The sequence below is a fragment of the Lycorma delicatula genome, chromosome 9, assembly GCF_047948215.1.
Source record: "Lycorma delicatula isolate Av1 chromosome 9, ASM4794821v1, whole genome shotgun sequence".
Classification (NCBI taxonomy): domain Eukaryota; kingdom Metazoa; phylum Arthropoda; class Insecta; order Hemiptera; family Fulgoridae; genus Lycorma; species Lycorma delicatula.
Genome location: NC_134463.1, coordinates 16,621,047 through 16,645,476, shown reverse-complemented (window position 1 = coordinate 16,645,476; position 24,430 = coordinate 16,621,047). Strand labels below are relative to the sequence as shown.

The window sequence follows — 24,430 nt, the reverse complement described above, 5'->3', positions numbered from 1 at the left end:
TTCATCTTTTATTTGAAATTACAAGATATTAGTTTTCAGATGTAAACCAAGTTTAACGTCAATAGATTATTGTAATTTAAAATAAAAAAACAACAGGTTAGCAATTAGAATCTTATAAAAGTAATATTAAAATAGCAGCTTTTAGATTAAGAAGACAATTAAGAAATAAAGGCCTATTATTTACATGATAGTAATCTAGTTTAAAAAAACTAGTACATCATTTACAACACAGACATAGTGAATTTAATCATTGTATATACAATCAATAGCACTGAAAAAAATAAAATAAAACAGAATAATGAAGGAGAAAAATTTAATAGAGGGAATACAATAAAATGTTAGTGATAATGACAAATAGGATTTATGTCACTAAAGACAATGAGGTTTCTCTTACTGTTAAGTTACAACAATGCTTTTCATTTATATTATAATGAAAATAAAATTTTTTCAAGAATATAATTATAACTCTGCTAAAAAATACAAAAAATAGCTCATGCTAGAATTATGGACAAGGATAGTTTCAAAAGTAAGGTATTTTAACATATCATGCTGATGAAGGTGGAAAAATAATCTTCATAAAGTTTCATTACAAGATTTAGACCCTTTTCTAATCAGGATGGCAGAGATTTTTTATTATTATTATTTGTGTTAATGTTATAACACAAACTCCTTGACTGAAAATTTCTTTGATTGAAAATTTGTTCAGTATAAACATTTGAGTAGTTTTACAGTTCTAAATCAAAACAAGACACCAACAAAAAATTCATAAGTCCTAAATTCATAAAATATTCCTAGTCAATGTTGAGAATAGATTTCCTAATAAAATATTTTAAAGGTGTAATCAAGTTGGCAGAAGGATATCACAGTTTAATAAGGAATTTATAAGAAAACCACCAACAACATAGAAATGCTGACAATGAATGTCTTTTTTTTTTCATAAGCCTATCAGTCATATTATTAGCAAAATTTCTTTTACACTATCAAACAGTTAAAATCATTAGATGCAATCAGTAAAACATTTTATTAGTAAATTATAATTCAACCTCTTAACAATAAATACAAAAAACTATAATTCTCTAGGGCTTTTAGTCGATACACTATTCTAAAGTGATATAAAGGATTAAAATGCATTTTGTAGTAGTCAATGTATCATAAATGTTATGAATTGTTTGTTAAAAAGTTGAATTTTATTATTCTTGTTATTTCTTTTGCTTACTACGTGATAAGTTTACTTTCAACAAAAAAATTTAATGCCTTGACATTATTATGATTGGGAATTTGCTGTCAAGAATTTAATTTATTGTCAAGAATTTACTGCAATTTCATTTCTGAGAAAGTAAACAGCCTTCGATGATATGGACACATTCAGGATCAATTGTAAAAAATTCACAACATAAAGTTCTGATTATAACAATATTAGTACACATTCTGGGACAAGAAGGGACTCCTGTTGAAAGATCTGGAAGATCAGGAAAAGTGAGTCAATATTAATTAATTTACTGAAATGATGCACAGACTCCAGAAAATATTATTCATTGACAAGTTGTTCAAATGTTGACCCAGGATTTAAAGTTTTTGCATGACAATGAGATTCTTCATTCTGGTTGGATAACACTGGGACTGCATTTAGGAAATAACTGAAAAGACTCTTCAGCCTTGACCTGTACCCTCTGACTATTTGGAAAGCTAAAGAAACATCTTACAGAAAATAGTCTTCATTAAATGAAATAACAGAAAGTAAGACATTAACTGGCATTCAAACATGAATGTAAATTTTTTATTCTGGGGAGATTTTCAGACTAGTGGTACTGACAATAACACAATATATAAGATCATAAGTAACATCTTTTGGTATGTAACTGAAAGTAATTAGAATAAAATTTTCATTTGCTTATATCAAATGTATTTTACTTTTGGAACTGTCCTTGTAATTTATTTAAAAGACTCTTGATTAAATTACAAAATCTTACAAAAAAATTTTACAGGTATTCCACTAGCAGTTCATGGGGTAAGGCCAGCATCACGAGCATCAAGTGAAAGAAGTGGAGGAGCACCATACTCACAAAGAGGCAGTCGTGGTGTGCTGATACCATCATCGAGAGCAGGTGCAGCGAGAGCCGCCGCCATCTTGCTCATCTCTTGTCAACTGTCCCCCGACAACACTCAGTCCCAACAGGGTAACCGTAGGCCAGTCCATATCGGCTGTCGTCATCGGTGTCTTCCCCTTCCTTAACCTCATATCCCTATCATTACCATTCTTTAACATTTTCTTTCATCCCATTCCTTCATTACACTAACACTTCATTATTAAAATGTTAAAGATCAATCCAAACCAATGCAGAGTGCAGATAATAGAATAATTATAATAGATAATAGGAAAAAAACTATATACCGAAAAAGATTCTTAATTGCACACATCTAAACTTTAAGCAAACTAGAGAACTATTCATATCTATCAAGAAGAAACTAGTGCTTATACAGTTTGGATTTATGTTGGGAGTACATTACCTAAAATGCAATAATTATTTCTATTATTGTGTTAGCAAAAAAGAAATATTATGGAATAAAAGATTTAGGCTGCCTAAAATCAAGCACTGCAATGCAATTACAGTGAATAGCAACAAACTGTTAAATAATACCATCCTATCTTGTTCTTTCATTATATTATCTACTATCTTATTCTTAAGAAATTTATTTTCAATGAAACCAAACTTCAGAATTGTTTTTAATTTGACTTGCTTCAATTTAGTTAATAAGAGCCTTACTATGCACATTTTAAAAACAACAAATTATTACTTTATCTTATTATTTCTTTAAAAAAAAATAAAAATATTCAATTACACTGATTATTTATTAAGCAGAAAATATTTTTTGTATAAATTATTCTTAATTAAAAAATAATGGACTTTATTAAATGGTATACATTCCCAGTATAATTAAAAGTTCTAGTGTAATGTTTCTACAAGACACTGAAATATAAAAGTTCTCTGGGAAAAGTTTATTTCACACTCATTCTTTACATTCTTACTCTCGATACATTTTTAATTAAGGTTCTGCCACAAAATCTTTGTTTCATTTAATTAAAAATTTTTATGTATATATTCACTTTTCCTGAATTGTCTTAAGAAAGTTGAACTATTATAATTGTTATTGTCAATGCATTATTGATATTTGTTAGGAATTTGTTTTGTAATGTACAGGATGTGCAAGCGGATGTCCTGAATCAACCGTTGAAATTCTACATGTACATACCAAGGCACATGGCTCAACAGAAAGGAACTAAGCCACCATTCAGGAGCAACAGTCTGTATATTATTGAACATTAAATACTATCAGTGCATTACTGATGTCAATGATGTTAATATTAATATGTTTGTATTTGGAGACCTGGTTATTCCAAGAAGCATCTTAGCCCCAGATTGGACTTTTTATACAGTTAATAAATAACTTACTAAATAACAGTTTTCAAGTAGGTGAAAAAAAAAAAACAAAATGTTCAAAGATGTGGTAATCTAAACAGGGCCTCACAGCCTTAGCATGAATCCATTTGGCACATAACTAAATTCCTCAGAATAATGTAGGGAAGAAGGGATCAATATTCAAGAACTCAGAAAAGGAAATATGTAGTTAGTGAAAAAGGGATGATCTACTTACAAAATGAGGCAGAAGCAACCCCAAAATTAGAAGAGCAATCCCACTCAAAGGAACACTTTAGGATTTCCTGACAGTGGGAATCTTTTCTTTCATCTACCTCTTTGTTCACAAAGAAACAGATTAAAAATAAAAAAACGGATTTTTAAAAAATTAACTTTTTTCTTTTGATTTTTTAAGAATGACTTTGTTCCACTAATTTACAGGTTTCTGCAGTTATTAAGTTTTGTTTTTGTTACTTTCATTATATCACAAAATGACCATTGATTGAATACAAGAAAGTTGTAGATACCTTTTAGATCTAAAATTATATAAAAACTAAATTAATAAAATAATATTGTAAGATCAAACACATAATAAAAAGAGATTAAAAACATGGAAAGCAAATGATTGTTATTACCTCAGGCTAAAAAATATTAAGTATTAAATCGATCCATTTATTATTTCAAAATAATGAAGAATAGTTTTTAAAAAATGCCTTTCATTATGCCAGAAGGCAGAGGTAGATTTCACCGGTACTAAGTAGGGGATAAAGAAGATTTCCACCTTAAAGTTAAGGAAAACTTCAAATTTACTCAATACGACAATGGTTGCATGTGAAAAAATTTCATATGTTTACCATATGACAAGCCTAATCTTCTTACAATTCCAGCAACATTTTGGTCATCCCTTGCCATAAGGATTGGTCATACCAAAAATTGTTTCAGAAGAAAGTTTTAGGTTATGTTCAGAGGACTAACAACTACTTTAAACCAATTCGAAACTGTGCCTATTAAGGGAGGTATGATTTTTTTTCTTCATAACCCCATTTTTTCCACCCCTTGGCCCAGTAGTAGGTGATATCAAAAAACTTTACTTAGATAAGTTTTAGGCCCTTATCCAAAGAATAATATGAACTTTAAATGAATTTGATATTTTACTTAATAAGATAGTTAAAGCAATATTATATTTTTTCGAAAAAAAAACCCTTTTCCACCTCCATAGTTCGATTTTGCCCACTAACAAATTCGACTGAGATTTTTGGTCGTTATATTTATGTATCAATTTGAAAGTGATTAGTGCAAAATTATGACAATTATTGTGTCCACAAGTAAAATATATATATATATATATATATAAATGTATATATAAACTTTTGAACTGATGGTGATTTTGGGTTCTGGGAGATGTTTAATGCAAAGATATGTCAAAATTTACTGGAAGTCGAATCATGGTACCCATTACAATAGGTAGCTTTCTTATGAAATCTACCTGAATGTGTGAACATGTGTAGAGAAGACAGGTATTCTGATTTCTATTGTAATTTTCTTTACTCCCTGTAAGAGTGTACTCTTTACTGTGAGTTTATTCTTCATAAGTTATATTGTAGAAATACAACTGTATTTGCTGCTTAGATGTATATTACAATTAAATTTCAAAAAAAATTTTTCATAAATTGTCACTGGTAAAAAAATACAAACAAATGTTTGGATGACATAAAATCAAACTTAATTTTGTAAGAATACATTTATTATACTTTGAATATAATGTTTTTGCAAAATAATTGTGTTTACAATCTCTATTTTATTTTCAAAGTGTTATATTTATTTTTTTAGTCTGGCAACAGAAAGAACAATAATATTCAACTTAAGATGTATAGAATATAAATTTGGATATGTACAATAATATCAATAAATAACATGAAGACTACACCTAGTGCTGACTTGTTGCACCTAATTCAGAACTGTTTAAAAAATCATTAAATTGTCACTTACTTAACTTCCAGTAACTGCACTCTGTAATGGTTCGCAAAAATCTTAATAATTTCCTGCTAATAACTGATAAAAGTTTATATCCTAAAATTTAACAATGACAAGTGAGATTAATAATGTAAATTCAGTAATATTCAAATTTTGGATAACAAAACTATGAATCACAAAGACAAATTAATAAACAATAATTTTTTTATCATAATTGTAAAAAAGATATTATAACTGGTTTTTTTTTATAATGTGTAATTAAATATAGAATACTAATAAATTAAAATGGATAATTTTTTTTGAATACTCAAATATTTTAAAATTAAATACAGTTAACAACAGAACAAAATCACTAATTCAAAAATAAAAATGTTTCATTTGTTCAGGAATTGGTAAATACAAAATACAGAAAATTTTTATGGCACTTATAAATGAATTACACAAAGTAGTATTTTACTATTATTGAGGAAATAAAAATAAATGCATACTGAATTTCTTTTCGTAATATAGTACTGAATTTAATTCATATTGCAAATATTCATGTTTTACAGTGTTTGGTCTGTTAGTCCACAGGAAAACATGTAAATTCATAAATTTACCTTATTATCTGATTAAACACCATGGTGACATACATAATAAATGTAGAACATGCTTAATATTGCTTTCATATATTGTATGAATCACAATTGATCAATATTTTTCAGAAGAGATTCAGGATTAATTATCACAGAAAACCACCTCAAAGAGCAATTTATTTATTTTTTAAAGAGATATTAGAAGGTCCAGCTTTTATGAACTATTATGCCAATTATGCAGGGAAAAAAGTAGAATCTGAATGTTGGCCTACTGATAGCTCTCCTACTACAGAATACCAAGGATACATGGTTCCTTCACCATGATTTTGTCATTCCCAGTGTGCAGGATCAGACCTACTCCTACAAAACCAGTAATGCGGAAGAAGGATAAAAAATAAGTAAAAGGGATGGAGAACAGAAAAGATAATCTGCCCATCAGGGTACATCAATCTACCATCTTGCCTGAGATCCAAATAGGAACAGATTATTACACCACATTATATTTCTTTGTATTTTAAAATAGATTTTTTTTCTTTTTTTGACGACCCAACTTTTATAGACATTTTCTTTGTGGACATGCTTGAACATTATACGATACAAAATTACAGAAAAATATGAACATTTTATTTTTGATCACAATGGCACACCACCACATTTCAATCATGAGATTATTTATTACCACAATCACATTAAAAGTGGTTGGAGTGGAGATACTAGAACAATAGCTGCCTAAGACAGTCCCCTGAAGTTATAATCACTTATATGTAAAAATATAATTTAAAGATAAAGGTTTTGTTTCGCCTCTTCATGTAATTAATAATGAGTTGCAAGTTCAGTTAACAGTAGTGGTTATGACCGTTAGTAGAATTCAGTACAAAATTATTTACAAATGGAACACCTATTTTGTTAGAATTCGTTGTACATTATTGTAAATAAATACCTGTGCATTATAACACAATGTGCTACATTCAGTCCTGAGTTAATGAGATTCATTTGTATTAAGTCTCTTAATTATTAACTGTAATTTTAATAATACAGGTAATTTATAAACACTGCAAAGTAAATGTCTACAGTAATGCATAAAAAATAAAACAACAAAATAAATTAGACAATTAATGTTTATATATTTCCTAAACAGTAGTCATATAGCCAAAATCTAACCGAATGAATTATTATTACCAGTAATAATTAGTCTATACCTAACTGAATGATACATCAAAACAGATTTTTACCATTTCACTTTTTAAAAACATCATTTCTTCTTAATAGTCTATCTGGATAAATAAATTAAAAATTGATAAACTCTGCTAACCTAGATTTGAAGAAAAAAATCTCTGAAGCATTAAAAAAGGTATATTTGAAGTTAGAAAACCACTAGCAACTGTTAAATAATGTTCAACAACATATTAGATAATTTTTTACTTAATGAAAAATACTGTCAGCAGTATTACTGTTCATTGTGAAATAAACTGATCTTTCAGCTTAAAACAGTCTAGGTCAAATACTTACCATTATCAAAATTACCTCTATAGTAATAAAATTATGGAATAAGTTTTTTTATTAATAATACAGATTAAAATACAAAAAAAATAATACTTACATATTCAAATTTTTAAAGAAAAATCTACCATGAATTTTTTTACCATTTTGTATAATGATTATAATTTTAATACAAAGTATTTCAAGTAATATCTCATAGTATACTTGTACCTAAATATGTAAAATATTTGAAACTGATGTATCAGTGGGTTATAAATTACAGACTAACTTAAAACTGATGCTGTACTCATAAACCTTTTATTAACAGAACTCATTATATACAATAAAAATATTTTTAAAATATCAGCCTATAAACGTAGGAATTAGTGAGGTTCGGTGGGAAGAGGAAGGCGACTTTTGGACAGGTAATTTTAGAGTAATTAACTCAGCGTCAAATAATAGGCAGGCAGGAGTAGGTTTCGTGATGAACAAGAAGATAGGGAGGAGAGTGGAGTATTTCAAGACGCATAGCGATAGAATCATTGTAATAAGGATAAAATCAAAACCTAAACCGACAACGATTGTTAACGTCTATATGTCTACAAGCGCCCATGATGATGATGATGAGGTAGAGTGTGTATACAAAGAGATTGATGAAGCAATTAAGCACGTAAAAGGAGATGAAAATTTAATAATAGTTGGAGATTGGAATGCAAGCATTGGAAAAGGCAAGGAAGGAAATATAGTGGGTGAATACGGGCTGGGCAAAAGGAATGAAAGAGGGAACCGACTTATAGAGTTTTGCACGAAGTATAATTTAGTAATTGCCAAAACCCGATTTAAAAATCATAATAGAAGAATATACACTTGGAAAAAGCCAGGCGATACTGCAAGGTATCAGATAGATTATATCATGGTTAAGCAAAGATTTAGAAATTAACTCGTTGACTGCAAAACTTACCCTGGAGCAGACATTGATAGCGACCATAATTTGGTGATAATGAAATGTAGATTGGGGTTTAAAAACCTGAAGAAAAGGTGTCAGATGAATCGGTGGAATTTAAAGAAGCTTGAGGAAGAGGAGGTAAAGAAGATTTTTGAGGACATCGCAAGAGGTCTGAGTAAAAAAGATAAGGTAGTAAATGTAGAAGAAGAATGGGAGAATGTTAAAAAGGAAATTCTTAAATCAGCAGAAGCAAACTTAGGCGGAATAAAGAGAACTGGTAGAAAACCTTGGGTTTCAGACGATATATTGCAGCTGATGGATGAACGTAGAAAATATAAGAATGCTAGTGAGGAAGAAAGTAAAAGGAATGTCAATTAAGAAATGCTATAAACAGGAAGTGCAAACTGGCGAAAGAAGAGTGGATTAAAGAAAAGTGTTCAGAAGTGGAAAGAGAAATGAACATTGGTAAAATAGACGGAGCATACAGGAAAGTTAAGGAAAATTTTGGGGTACATAAATTAAAATCTAATAATATGTTAAACAAAGATGGTACACCAATATATAATACGAAAGGTAAAGTCGATAGATGGGTGGAATATATTGAAGAGTTATACAGAGGAAATGAATTAGGAAATGGTAATAGAGGAATTTGAGGAGGATGAAATGGGAGAAACAATACTGAAATCTGAATTTAAGAGAGCATTAAAAGATTTAAATGGCAGAAAGACTCCTGGAATAGACGGAATACCAGCAGAATTACTGCGCAGTGCAGGTGAGGAAGCGATTGGTAGATTATACAAACTGGTGTGTAATATATATGAAAAAGGGGAATTTCCGTCAGAATTCAAAAAAAGTGTTATAGTCATGATACCAAAGAAAGCAGGGGCAGATAAATGTGAAGAATACAGAACAATTAGTTTAACTAGTCGTGCATCAAAAATCTTAACTAAAATTCTATACAGAAGAATTGAGAGGAGAGTGGAAGAAGTGATAGGAGAAGACCAATTTGATTTCAGGAAAAGTATAGGGACAAGGGAAGCAATTTTAGGCCTCAGATTAATAGTAGAAGGAAGATTAAAGAAAAACAAACCAACATACTTGGCGTTTATAGACCCAGAAAAGGCATTCGATAACGTAGACTGGAATAAAATGTTCAGCATTTTAAAAAAATTAGGGTTCAAATACAGAGATAGAAGAACAATTGCTAACATGTACAGGAACCAAACAGAAACAGTAACAATTGAAGAACATAAGAAAGAAGCCGTAATAAGAAAGGGAGTTCGACAAGGATGTTACTCCGTAACATTAAAAGTATCTCCGTTACTTTTTAATCTTTACATGGAACTAGCAGTTAATGATGTTAAAGAACAATTTAGATTCGGAGTAACAGTACAAGGTGAAAAGATAAAGATGCTACGATTTGCTGATAATATAGTAATTCTAGCCGAGAGTAAAAAGGATTTAGAAGAAACAATGAACGGCATAGATGAAGTCCTATGCAAGAACTATCGCATGAAAATAAACTAGAACAAAACCAAAATAATGAAATATAGTAGAAATAACAAAGATGGACCACTGAATGTGAAAATAGGAGGAGAAAAGATTATGGAGGTAGAAGAATTTTGTTATTTGGGAAGTAGAATTACTAAAGATGGACGAAGCAGGAGCGATATAAAATGCCGAATAGCACAAGCGAAACGAGCCTTCAGTAAGAAATTTGTTTACATCAAAAATTAATTTAAATGTCAGTAAAAGATTTTTGAAAGTGTATGTTTGGAGTGTCGCTTTATATGGAAGTGAAACTTGGACGATCGGAGTATCTGAGAAGAAAAGATTAGAAGCTTTTGAAATGTGGTGCTATAGGAGAATGTTAAAAATCAGATGGGTGGATAAAGTGACAAATGAAGAGGTACTGCGGCAAATAGATGAAGAAAGAAGCATTTGGAAAAATATAGTTAAAAGAAGAGACAGACTTATAGGCCACATACTAAGGCATCCTGGAATAGTTGCTTTAATATTGGAAGGACAGGTAGAAGGGAAAAATTGTGTAGGCAGGCCATGTTTGGAATATGTAAAACAAATTGTTAGGGATGTAGGATGTAGAGGGTATACTGAAATGAAACGACTAGCACTAGATAGGGAATCTTGGAGAGCTGCATCAAACCAGTCAAATGACTGAAGACAAAAAAAAAAGCCTATAAACACACTGATTCTGTATTTAATAACCCACAGTAATTATTACCAATTACCAGATTCAAATAAAAGTATATTTTAGTAATATAATTCATTCATCCTAAAGTTCTGACCTCTGTGATAAGTGATAGTATTGCTTCTCTTTCATCCACTAGAAGGTTCCAGAGTTGAATTCTGGTTGGGCATGGTATTTTTTAATATCATAAAATTTGATATATTTTCTCTAGTAGATTTAATGTAGGAAGGGCATCCAGCCATAAAATAAAATAGCCTTATAACTTTAAAAATTCCGTCTACCCCCATAAAAAAGTCAGTAATAGAGAAACCAGTCCAAAGAATTAGTATTTTTCCAGATATCATCTTCATTACAAATTATTGGAATGTCACCTAACAAAAAAAAAAAATTAAAATTGGACTAAGACAGTGAGTGAAAAATCTCACTTTGTTCTTTGACAATCTATACCTACTTTTAACAAGAGATAAATATTAAAAATAAAAAAAACAATTGCTGGCAAACGCTGCTCTTTAATACCGGATAATTAAGGAGCATGCAGGAGACAATTTTGTATATAGTATTTGTATGCAGTATAATACAAATTTTTCAAATTTATTTAAACACATATATATCTTATGACACTCCTGGTAATGTAAGGATTCCAGGACAGGGTTGTACATCATTTTTTTTTCTTATTTAATCACCTTGTTTCTTGTTTGGTCCATCATTAGGTATTGCTTCAGAGGATGAGATGAATGATCTGTAGCATGTGTGAAAAATGCCATGCCTGACTGGGATTTGAACCCGGGACCTTGGAATGAAAGGCTGAAATGCTACCACTAGTACATGGAGGCTGGTAGGGTTGTACATCAAAATCGGTTCAGCTATTAAGCTGGTACGGTGGAACAAACATACGTACACCCTAAATACATTACACAAATTTTTTTTGGGTATTCATGTATATATACTAATTATGGTCATCTTGTACTAAACAGAAAAACCTTTCAGTCAGATGTTGTTAAGCAGATTAACAAATTACATCACATCTGCAACTATGGTGGTAGTGTCCCCAACCTGTTCCATTTCAACCATTTAACTCTGTTGTGACCATACCATGTAACAGAGTTACAAAACAGTATAATATAAGAATATACTTTATTCAGTTAAAAATAATTTCATTAAAATATTTGTTTAACTATAAATAAACAAATCCATAAAAATTTAAAGTTTTTCATCGAAACTATAAGGCGTTTTTCTTCCTTCTGATTCATAACAGAAATTTTTAGTGACTAAAAATAAGATTTTCTAACTTTAAAGATTCAATTCCTGAGAAGGGTTACATAACTAGTATATATTTCTCCCCCCTCCCTCCCTTCCACCTCAATATATATATATATTTGTGTGTGTATGTGTGTGTGTGTGGGGGGGGGAGGTGTGTTTATATAAAAATGTTATCAATTAGTTTCATATTTATATAAACTAATATAATGTAATACAAATAATTAGATATTAATGAAATTAAACAGCTGAAATACTTTTAAACATAAACATTGTTTTACAAACAAAATGTACTACAATAAAAAAAGTGAAAAAAGTAATAACCCAATCAAAGAAAAGAAATTTTACTCTTGATGGCCTAAGTTCATTTTGAAATTTAAATAAATCAGACAATTTAAATTAGAAGATCCTAAAAAAAAAAAACTAATAAATAACTTGGAAGAAAATCTCTTCTGATAAAATATTTTTATTTTCTAGAGAAGGCTTAATCTGATAAACAATAAAAACAAGGCTGGTAACTGAGCTTTCCAAATTTCCTCATTTAATTTAAAACAAGATATTAAAAGGATCATGTAGTTTAATTGCTAATGTAAAATTTTGAGTTTTTGAGCAATAAATGAAAAATTTGACATATTGAACCACAGATTTTGTAGGAGAGTGTGGGAATGATGTTTTGTTACAAATCTTTAACTTTACAATGATGCTGATTATTCATGATGTTTTCATAATGATCATATACTAATTATATTATCAATACAACTTGATTGTAGCAATTTTAAAATTTTGTTTAAATTCACCACAAAATATTTGAAAATTTGGGTTAATACTTGAAAATCAAAAAGATTTGCAATTATGCGTGATAGGCAACTGAGAATGCCCATATGTGATTATTTTAAACATATTTCTACTTCCAATTGAAATATTCTAAGAAACCCTGAAGATTTTTCAATTTTTTGCTGAAAGTTTATGTCCTACCTAAATGCTAATTTTTTTTCTAAACCACTAGCATAGAAAACAAAAAATGAAAAATTCACAACTTTCCCTCACCTCCTTGAAAAGTTTAACAATATTTTAGCACACATCTTCCAATGTAGATACTAACTGACCATGTTTGATCAAAATCAGTGCTGAAGGTATTAAGAAAAGTAATGCAACATACATTCATATACGAGGTGCGACAATAAAGTAATGAGACTGATTTTTCTTTGCAAGATGTGGCAACCCTGCAGCTTGCGTAGGCACACCATCTTTGACCTTGATCTATAAGAACTTCTAGTCCAAGCGGAACATTGATGCAACTGCTCGATCGTGAGTTGTGCTGTAATAAGTGAACACGTGTTTGTGTCTCGTCACAGAAATGAATCCGCAAAATATTGCGCAACGGTATGCCGTTTCTTTTTGCGTTAAATCGGGTAAAAACGCGACGACAACTTTTGGTAAGCTTCAGAAGGCTTTTGGAGAGGAAATTATGTCAAGAGCTCAAGTTTTTCGGTGGCATAAAATTTTTAGTGAAGGCAGAACGAATGTTGAAGATGAAGACCGCAGTGGACGACCATCAACCTCACGGACATTTGTTAACTTGACCAGGGTGCGTGAAATCGTACGATCTGATCGAAGATTATCTGTGAAAATGATTGCAGAAGAACTCAACATCAATCGAGAAACGGTTCGTCTAATATTAACTGAAGATCTTGGTATGAGAAAGATTTGTGCAAAAATGGTCCCCATAAATCTCACACAACAGCGAGAAACACGGAAACATGTGGCAGCCGATATGTTAGAGCAAACGGAAATCAATCCAGATTTGTTGAGCCGTGTTATCATTGGTGATGAAGGTCGGTTTTTTCAATACGATCCAGAGACAAAACGCCAAAGTTCGCAACGGTGCTCAAAGGGATCACCCAGACCAAAAAAAGCTCGCATGTCAAAGTCAAAAGTGAAATGCATGCTTGTGTGCTTCTTTGATTCCAAGGGAATTGTTCATAAAGAGTGGGAGCCTCCTGGACATACAGTTAACCAATATTTCTGCAAAGAAATTTTAGAAAGACTTCGTAAACGAGTTTTTCGTGACCGTGCCAAAATTGCTGATTAGATTCTGCATCACGATCATGCGCCATCCCATACTGCTCTGTCAGTACAGCAATTTTTACCCTCAAAACAAATTTCAGTACTACCACAGCCACCTTATTCACCAGATATCGCTCCGTGCGACTTTTTTCTATTTCCAAGAGTCAAAATGGCGGTCAAGGGACACTATTTTCAAACAACACAAGATGTCCAAAAAGCTGTGACGAGGGTCTTTGAGGATATTACAGAAGATGAATTCCAGAAATGTTACCATCAATGGCAGAAGCGCTGGAATAAGTGTGTGCAATCAGAGGGGAACTACTTTGAAGGAGACAACACTAAACATGGCTAAAACGGTAAGCAACATTTTTTTTCACATCAGTCTCATTACTTTATTGTCGCACCTCGTATACATCTCGAAAAATGCGTGTTTTTTGTCTTTATGAACTCCTTAGGAAATAGAATGTTGAGAATTGTCAAAAACCTGATAGATGATTTTTTGACTGATGAGAAAATATGCTAAGCCAGGAAAATAAAAAAAATGGTCCTTGGCATGAAGTATAATGAATGCATCTGCTTACAACCTGTTGGTTCTGTACCTGTGTAGAATGTCTCAACGAAAAACTTTCTTGAAGTTAAAGAGTATGAAGTAAAAGTAAAATGTCAGTCATTAAAGATGTCTTCAGTAAACTGGTACTTATAGGTCACCCAAGTTAAGGAATAACTGCCAATTAAATTTAAAGTAAAACCAGGAAAATAAATACTGAAAAATTAAAAGTAACAACTGAAAAGTAATTAATTAAGGAATATTCATTCATATTTTATTTATTGCTATCAAAGAGCATACTTTCATCAAAATTAACCTAAGTATCCGTAATCAGTTCGTAGCTTTAATATACAAAAGAATATCTTAAATTATTGAATCTGAAAATTTAACAACAAAAAAATATACATGTTTCCATTTCATACATCCACAGACAAGTTCAAGCTTATGTGGTGAATTAATAAAAAAAAATACATCTCAAACATGACTTTTTTTAAACATCCTGCACTAGAAGAGGGGTGTTTCTGACACTAATATGTTGATTATGTAAAAAAAAGGAGTTGGAAAATTCTGTTTTTTCCATACTAAAATTTAAAACCATTGGAAATTATGAAGTAGCTTATCAAATCAAAGAAAGAGCTTAAAAATCTGTTTAATGCGTACATTGTAGTTCTCTAGAATATCATAAATTCAGAAAATTTGACTTAAAAAATAAATATATATACATATCTAACAATTATAAAATATTGATTAAATACAATATTAAAATAAATTTAAACTAAATAATAGGAAATTATAAAAAAAACAAAAAAAAAACAATAAGAGCTCATATTATAAATTTGAAGCAAATTTATAATGTGAGCTCTTATTGTTAAACTTTTCAAGAAGGTGAGGGAAAGTTGTGAATTTTTCATTTTTTGTTTTCTATGTAGGTGGTTTAGAAAAAAAGATTTATCATGCAGTTTTCTCTTTCCTTAAACTTTTTTATTATTTTATTTATTTATGTTTTTAACATTCTATCACATATCTTTGAGTGGTACATCAGTATACAGATTCTGTAAATTATAAAACAAATCTTTTTTTTAAGACGTATTGGAAACAATAAGCATTCATCATTACATTTACAGTAATTTTCTGATCTTTAAATGTATATTTATAAACAAATACAAATATCAAATTTTTCCTAAAAAAAGTAATTCTTAATATTATTAGTAAATTATTTTTTTTACCATATAATTCATAAGAAATAATAAAATCAGATTACCTAATTTTATTTGTATCAGTTTTTTCTAATGCTGATAAATTAATAAAATTATTCATGACAATTTTTAGGTTAAAAAAAAATAAAATATTTATTTTAGATATCTTAATTGAATGTACTATAGATTTTTTTCATAATACTTTGAATTTTTTTAAAACTTTAACTTTTTTTTTTACCTTTGGGACCACCGTTAGGTATTGCTTCAAAGGATGAGATGAATGATTTGTAGTGTGTGTGAGAATGTCATGCCTGACTGAGATTCGAACCCAGGACCTCTGGATGAAAGGCCAAGACGCTAACACTCGTGCCACAGAGGCCGGATATATAACTTTACCTGATTCAAATAAAGTACACAAACAGTTACTAAGTTAAACTATTACAAAACAATAATAATAATAGCTTCTGTAGAATATCATTATCATTATAAAATACCTACTAATTATATTCATAATTTTTATCATCTGTTGATTTTTACTTCTTTGTTCAGAACACATTTAACAATAAACAAAATACACAATTCATATTTTAAAGTTGTTGTAATTTTTGTCTCTTCCACTTAAATCACAACAATCCATAAAATATTCTCATCATCATGTACAATAGTGCACTCAACCAACCAGAATAGTCTCACTCAATTAACATACTGCAGCAAAGTAAATCATAAAATAACAAGATTAAAACACAGTTATATATTAATGACATCATTAAATAAAAATAAAGATAGGTTTAGATTATTACATCAGTAATCTCAAAAGGTCTGCAGAAATAAAGAAGGTTGGCACGCTCAACAAGCCAAGAAATGTGACAGAAATTAACAGAAATACAAAATTAACTATATCTAGAACTGCATGCAACATTGTAATTTTAACATTCTACCTATTGTCATTATTTAGTAAAATTGAATAAAAAAATTAAATTATGTAGAATGAATGCCATATATACCATATATTTTAGAATATTAGCACATTCTAAAAATGTAACTTGGGGCAGAAAGAAAATTATAAACTTGTATTAAAAATGATTTTAAGATAAATTTATTTAAATACTGTTAAAAATACTGTAACAGTATTTAAATACTGTAAGAGGGACAGAAGACTTAAGCATTTAATAAGCACCTCAGCCCATTTAGGGTTTTTAATATAGCCAAGGATAGGAAACAGAGTTCCTCAATAGGTCTATGGTAGAGCCACTCTTATCAAAAACTATCTAAATACTAAACATCACTACGTATTTAGCATAGATCCATAGGGTATCTCATTAAACTCAAAGAAATTCAAAGTGAGAAAGGTACCGAACAAAACGAGATATAAATTAACTCTGCCCTGAAAGAGTGCTTTAGACCTCTTCCAAGCAGTGGGAACCCGTGCTACACATAATTCTTCAGAATATCAGATATCTTTTCCTGGAAAGGGAGGAAGTCAGAAAGTAATACATATACATGTATTTATTCAAAAACACTGATGTAACTAACAATAATATATAATACTCCTTTCAAAAAATAATTTTATTAATGAAATAATAGATTTATAATATACGGACATTTTGTATATGAGTTCAGGTAATCAGTTTTAAAGTCTTTTTTCATTTTTATAATGAAGAATTTATTAGTAAATAAAATAATATTAAAATAAAACTATTAATCATTATTAAGTGTTAATCATATAACATTTTAAATTTAAATAAAATCCAGTAAGTTTATGAATTTCATTTTAAAATTTTATTTATATATATAACTTTTTTTTGATAAAATATTCCTTTTTCAAATTTATAAAATAGCAAGATGGCAGTGGTGAGAAAATGACTAAATAATTTTTGTAGAGATTGATTCGTAGTTTTTTTTAGAATATTATTAAAATTTTTTATACAGTAGTATGTAATATACATATTAATACAGCTTTGATATTTCCATAGTAATAGCATAGGCAAATTGAATATTTTTTATAATTTATTTCATTTTTACTTTTTTTTGGGTTTGATAAATCTTGCTTTAGAAACATTACATTATTTACTCATTTCACAGAAAAATCTATTTTTCTTTTTTCTGCTTTAAAACAACCTTTTCATCAATTCCTTGTTTCCAGTTCAAATATTAAATGTAAAATTTGCATGGCTGTTTTTCCTTTAAACCTTTATCCATTCCTTGCTTTTATTAATATATTAATTATTTTTTACACAAATTTAAACTTAATAAAACTGTAAAGAATTACCATAAATAATTACAAATTAAATAGTTTATTGTTTAATTAATATTACAAAATAGTGATTAATTAGAAAAAAGTTAATAAATCTGTGTAAGAGTAACAGCATGCTAAAGTAGTAAATTTAGTGCCTAAATTGATAGAAAAGAATAGTTAAATTTTTTTAGGTGTCCTAGGTTCAATTTCCAATAAACTCTTGGTATTTTTCATCAAACATTCAATTTATTTTATTCTTCTCATTGAAATACTTGTGCATACGCATGTTAATGTTATAGAAATAAAAAGAAATAAATATCTGTATATAAAACATAATTTGATTAAAAGTAACAAGTATAGGCATTTCATCAAACTTGTGGATGGTAAGAGTAAGAACATTTATAGATACAATTTTCCTTAGTCTCTGACCCTCATGTAATTATTATATGTGTTCTTAATTAAATAACACTTTATCATAAAACTTAATATACCGCTTTCAACAAATTCTGTGAAGAACTCATAAAATGTACTGGATTTCTCATAGACTGAGCCCAAATAAATATTTATGAATAAGCCTAAATAAAATGATTTATGAATTGTGTAATACAACCTAATTTATTTATAATCTTTTTCAAGATAATCTGATGCAATTTTCATAACATATTCATATTCTATAAACAATACTAATAATAACCCTAAAATGACAATGAAACTGATTGTTAAAGGGTCTTGTTAGATCACTGTTAAAATCCATCATTATTTTTTATAATTCTGCCTCACTTTTGAATTACCAGTTTTGAACATCATGGACAGGAGTAACTTGTGCAAAGGAAAACAAATATAGTTGAAGTAAATAAATTTTAAGTAAAAATTTAAAAAAAATTGCTCTCCACTCTACTATACATAGAAGTTTGAGTTGTAACATACATTTTTACAAGTTGTCCACAAACATATTTCAAGCAAAGTAAAAAAAAAAAAAAATTACTTGAGAAAAATAATTTTTATTTATACCAATTTCAGTTATTTATTTTTCTATAAAAATAACTGAATAAAAAATATTTGTCATTTGAATAGATGATTTTTATACGTTGATTATTTTGATTTTTGTACAAGTATTTGTCTTGTGTAATATTTGCTCATGTTGTAACAATATTTGTTTGAGAAAATGAACATGATGTCAAATGCAATTTATTATGATTTGATGCTTTTTTCCATCATTTTAAGAATTGATATTTTATTCAAAAAATATTCGTTGGCATTTTGTTGCATAAATATTACTATACTTATGACGTTATGGCATATTCAACACTTTGACTAGTCCTACAAACACTAATTTCAGTTAAATTAATAACTATAAGCGAGTTAAAACAATGAAATAATAATAGCAATATGCAAAAGATTTTGTAAAAGTATGTACTGGTGCATTGTGAAAAAAATGATTAGGAATTTTGAATTCCGATAGTAAACTGGTAGTTGGTAAGAGATGCATAGAAACACCTGATAAATTACCGTACACTAATGCACTCAATAATGTTTATGCTTTATATAGATGTTTATGGTAACTAACTGTAGACAGATAAGGTTAGAAGGAAAAATGTAAAAATTCTCAAGAAAATTGTACTAATAATGACAGTAATGGTTTTTAATCTGCTTATATTCACAACAACCGATGTTTAGGTAGCTTAGTGGTACAACTTTAATATGCCATCTACACGGGTATTGTAATACAATGAAATAATAAATATAAAAAATAATAATTTATTTCTGTAATAAAATAATATAAAATAAAATAAATAAAAATATGCAATAATAAATACAAATACGATAGAGTAAAATTGTAAAAATTACTTTTTCTACAAAAAGTCGGTTATTTAGCTTTGTTTCGAACATTTCATAATGTACTACAGTTTTTGAAGATTTCTTTTCCAAATCTACACAAACACTCTTCATTTCTTCATTAGCAATTTCTGTAAAACTGAGAATCTGCAAACGGTTTCATTGCCGCTAAAACTTCTGAGATTTAGCGGGTTGATGTCTTCATTGCTGTCGCTATCATTACCTTCATTGTCATTACCTACGTCCCCGTCTATTTCTGCTAGTACTGAAGTCACTAGCAGAAGTACTGAAGTCACATCATCTGCTACAGTTTCATGCGTTTGTCAACCTCTTGATAATCTTCAAACAATGCATTTGACAACGATTGGTTTTGCAGACTATTGCTCCATTCCGCTAAAGATTCTTCTTCACATAGAATGTTAGTAACTTCTCAGCCTGTGGTAAAAATCCTACATGTCGAAAGCAATTTTTTACAGTCAGCGGAGAAACCTCATTCCATGATCTTTCTAACATAATTACAGCATCAGAATAATTACTTGTGTTTCCTTTTTTTTGTTCTGAATCCTGTATCATTTGTAAAATTAGGTGTTTTTTGTAGTGGACTTTTACCGACTTGATCTAAGGGCTGTAAGATTATTGTTTTCGGTGGTAAGAACACTAACTTTATACACGAAAGATTTTCAACGTGTGAGAGAACCGAACAGTTATCAATGAGCAGCAGTATTTTGTCATTTTCAAACTTTAATTCACAGTCCCATTTTCGTAACCAAAACGTAAAGATATCACTTGTCATCCAAGCTTTCTTTTTACTTTCGAACATAACAAGGAGCGATTTCAAATTTTTAAAACATCGGGGTTTCACACTTCCCTGTAACCAGAAGTTTTTTTTGTCAGTTCCAGTCATATTTGTAGAAATTAGTACTGTTAGTCTTTATTAATAATTTTCTCCCCAAACACGTTTCGCCTTTAAACAGATGGGTTCTTTCTGGTGTCAAGAACTATAGCACATATGGAAGTAAAAAGGAAAAGGTGACGCATTTTAACCCTCAAATATTTCTGTAGCTACAATGTAGATGTACTACCTTACTGACGAATCACTTCCATCCATCATTACAAGCGATACAATGGTGCAATAGAAAAAAAGGAATAAAAACCAATATGTCCCACAACTGATTCAATTATAATACTGTATTTATGTATTAACACCATACCAAACCAACCAAGAAACAATTTTTGGTCATTATATCCGACGTCACTATAAACTATACTTACTATATATATATATATTATTTTACTGAAATTACATGTGGGGATAACTTAGAAAATTTCACTGCAATAGATGTAAGTAAACTAACAGCAAAAGAAGAATTATCAGCTTCTGATGTTTTGACAAAAATTAGAGATTTTAATCACTTTAAAGATGAATTTAGATAATCAGGTTACAGAAAATCTTATGGTGCAATGGCTATTAACAGTAATGAATCAATATATCAAACAGTACAGGGTAAATGATCTGATTAATTTCCCTTTATTCCAAGAAGCATCTCATGAAGCAGAATTGCCAGTCAAGTGCTTTGAAGCACAGGAAAACACTAACTTAAAAACGTGTTGCAACTTAATTCAACTGACAGTCATATTTCACAAAATGAATTTTGTTTCAATAAATAAGTTTATTAGATTTAACAATATGTTTTATTTATATATTTATTTTTATAATTGAAACATTTATTATTATAAATGTTATACTAGATTAACATCTATTGCATTACTACACTCAAATGTAAACTAATTTCAGGTATGTTTGAAAACATCTTTTAGCTCTACAGAATAGTTTTCTGCTTTAAAAAAAAGCTTTTATTCATTAGAAAATAATAAAATGATATTTACATAGAGAGTAAGGTTACGCCTCACTTGAGGCACAGTACAGTTAGGTAGTACTCTCTCTCTATATATATATATATATATTATTTAACTGAAATTAATATTTTTAAAATTAATATTATTCCTCTGTAGTGTTAAATTAAAACACAGAATATTGAGATAAGACACATCTTACCTTAATTTTACCATGAAAGTACTTTTACAGGATCCTGCATCCTCAGTCATGATTGAAATATTAAATTAAACTGCATAATAAAGATTAAAATACTAAAATAATGAAATTGCATATTAATTTACTATATCCGTGCTGCTATCTGTTATAGTTTTTATAAGACTATCTACCTCAAATACTCTGATGGCTTATCAAATTGAAATTTTGTTTGTATTTATATATGTAATATTTTTCTAATATATTTAATTTTATGTCATCTTTATTAATTTTTAATATTTCTGAATTTGTGTTAATATCAAAAATAGAATATTATTGAAAAAATACACATGTTATACACAGAGTAATCTGTTTGTAAAACCTGAGGAAGGTAATGTGAATTGAAACAACTGTTGTGATTTTTTAATTACATTTTGTAGAAATCTAATAACATATTATTTTGTTTATATTCTTATGTTATGATGAATTTTCATCAAGTAATGGTGGCTTCATCCATTGATTATTTTAAAAAAAATTAAACTCAGCAAAATGTTATATCAAATTTACATAAAAATTACTTATACTCTACTACCATCCATGAATCAGATGAAATGTCTACACCTGCTTAGTAACAGACCTGTTACTTAAAATAATTAGGGAAGACAATTTTGGTTAAATTGGATCTATTCAGTTTTAAGCATTAATATAATCTTGTAAAAATAACAACATTGTAGAAAGAAAATAATTATCAACCATATTTATAACTGCAACATAATTAAATAAAAAATGGTAAATTTGTTTTGTCTTGTAGATTTTTTCTACTCATCAAATAAATTAACAGATTAGAAAGCAGAGTGATTAGAGTGAAAGTAAAGTAAAGAAATATTGATTTAAAGTGTGTAAGATCTCTAAACATCAAATAGAGAATATTTATAAAGTAGGCTTTAATAAACACATGACAGATGTATGACATTTGTCAAAAATGAATTAAAATGCTATCATGCATTTTCTTTAAAGTTATTATTTTTATTAAGCGTAACATACATTATGTGTTCTATTTTCTATATATTGTTTATAACAACAATGTAGGTACTCAATGTACTTTTGCAGCATAATTGTCTGAAGTAGTGGATGGCTTTTAATAGAGAAAATATTTAAAATTTTTATTATAATTTCAGATTATCTAGGATTTTGGTTATCTAATTTCAGATATTCAGAACTGTAAAACTTTCTAATAGATTTTAATTTTTGATGAATGACATTTAAAAAATAACGAAAAATTATAATACAGCAGGAAATATTCTATAAACCAAAAATTTATATTTCACAATCCCATACTGTTTACACATTCAAATAAAAATTGAATCAGATGATTTTTATGTTTTTTAAATTACCTATTTACTTACTTTCCTAATGTTTATGTTGCAGTCTGTACAACTAGCAAACAATTAGCAACTCCCCAGGACCTAATGAAATGAGGATGATATGTATAACATGTTAATGAGGTGTAGTCTTTTACGGACTCAGGCCGACCATTCCTGAGAATGTTAAAAAAAAAATATTTATATATATATATTTTAACAGTTTCAGATTGCATGAAAGTGTTTTAGTGTTCCCTGCACACAGTTCATTTGCCCTGATTTATCTTAGGAATGGCTTTTAACAACAAAAATATATATTAAACAACTTCTAATTATTGTTTTGCATAAAACTCTTTTGTTATTGTATCTACCTAAAATTCATAAGTATTCTTGCCAACATTTGCAAAATTGACACACTGCTTTCATTTTTATTTTTCCAATTTCATGATTTTCTCTACCTAAAAGCAGTAGCCCTACTGCAATTCAGTAGATAGCTACTGAACAACCAATGTCCAAGTTTACCATTCTAATAAAAGTGCTGTTAATTTAGCAGTAAATGATAAAATTATACCAGTAATATGAATATCTAAGTATATATCTACATCTGAATATAGAAAAAATTATACCTTTAATTAGCAAGAACTGGCTACTGCAGTATCAATGAACAATTGTCATTTCATTTGAACAATGAAAACAACTACTCATTCAGTTGATGAGTTTAAAAAACTAGTTATTTATGGATTTAACAAAACACATTAAACATGGAATGTTTAATAATGGAATGTTTCACTTATTTCAGCGTAAAGTACAACTTCATAATGTTTTTCATTTCCAATAGAATAGGATAGTATTAAAAAAGCACTCAATTTGGAACTGTATTTAAAAATTTATGGATACCACATTTTCATTAATATCTACTGTATCAAATATAAACAACTTTGTTTGTGAAAAAAAAAAATTAACTTTAAAACAAAATTTGTGAAATTTCATTAATAATATAAATCCAGAAATTTTTCACCTCTAAACTTTCAGTGAGAAAAAATTGCCTCAGAAATGAAGAATGACTTTCTTTTAGAAATGTTCATACTATGTATAATTCTTTCAACAAGCCTCAGAATATAACTAATATTTAAACACTAGTCTTTTTGTACTTCTAAATCTTTAAAATTTAAGAAGTTAATAATATCTATATATATAAAATGTGTTTTATATTTTTTTTATTCTTTTCTTGGGGTTAAACACAAATAATTAAACTGAAGTGTTTCTCTGTAAACTAAGGTAAATTCTATTTATTTACAAACT

The 24,430-nt window shown here is 28.7% G+C and overlaps 1 protein-coding gene across 2 annotated transcripts in view; it reads left to right on the top strand.

Annotated features, from left to right (window-relative positions):
* Nucleotides 1-24,430, top strand: part of LOC142329714 (uncharacterized) — a 246,437-nt gene that overhangs the window by 208,522 nt on the left and 13,485 nt on the right. For both annotated transcript variants that reach the window (XM_075374432.1, XM_075374431.1), the window contains exon 5: nt 1,986-2,177. In XM_075374432.1, coding sequence (XP_075230547.1) covers nt 1,986-2,177 — 192 coding nt within the window. The remainder of the gene's footprint in view (nt 1-1,985; nt 2,178-24,430) is intronic.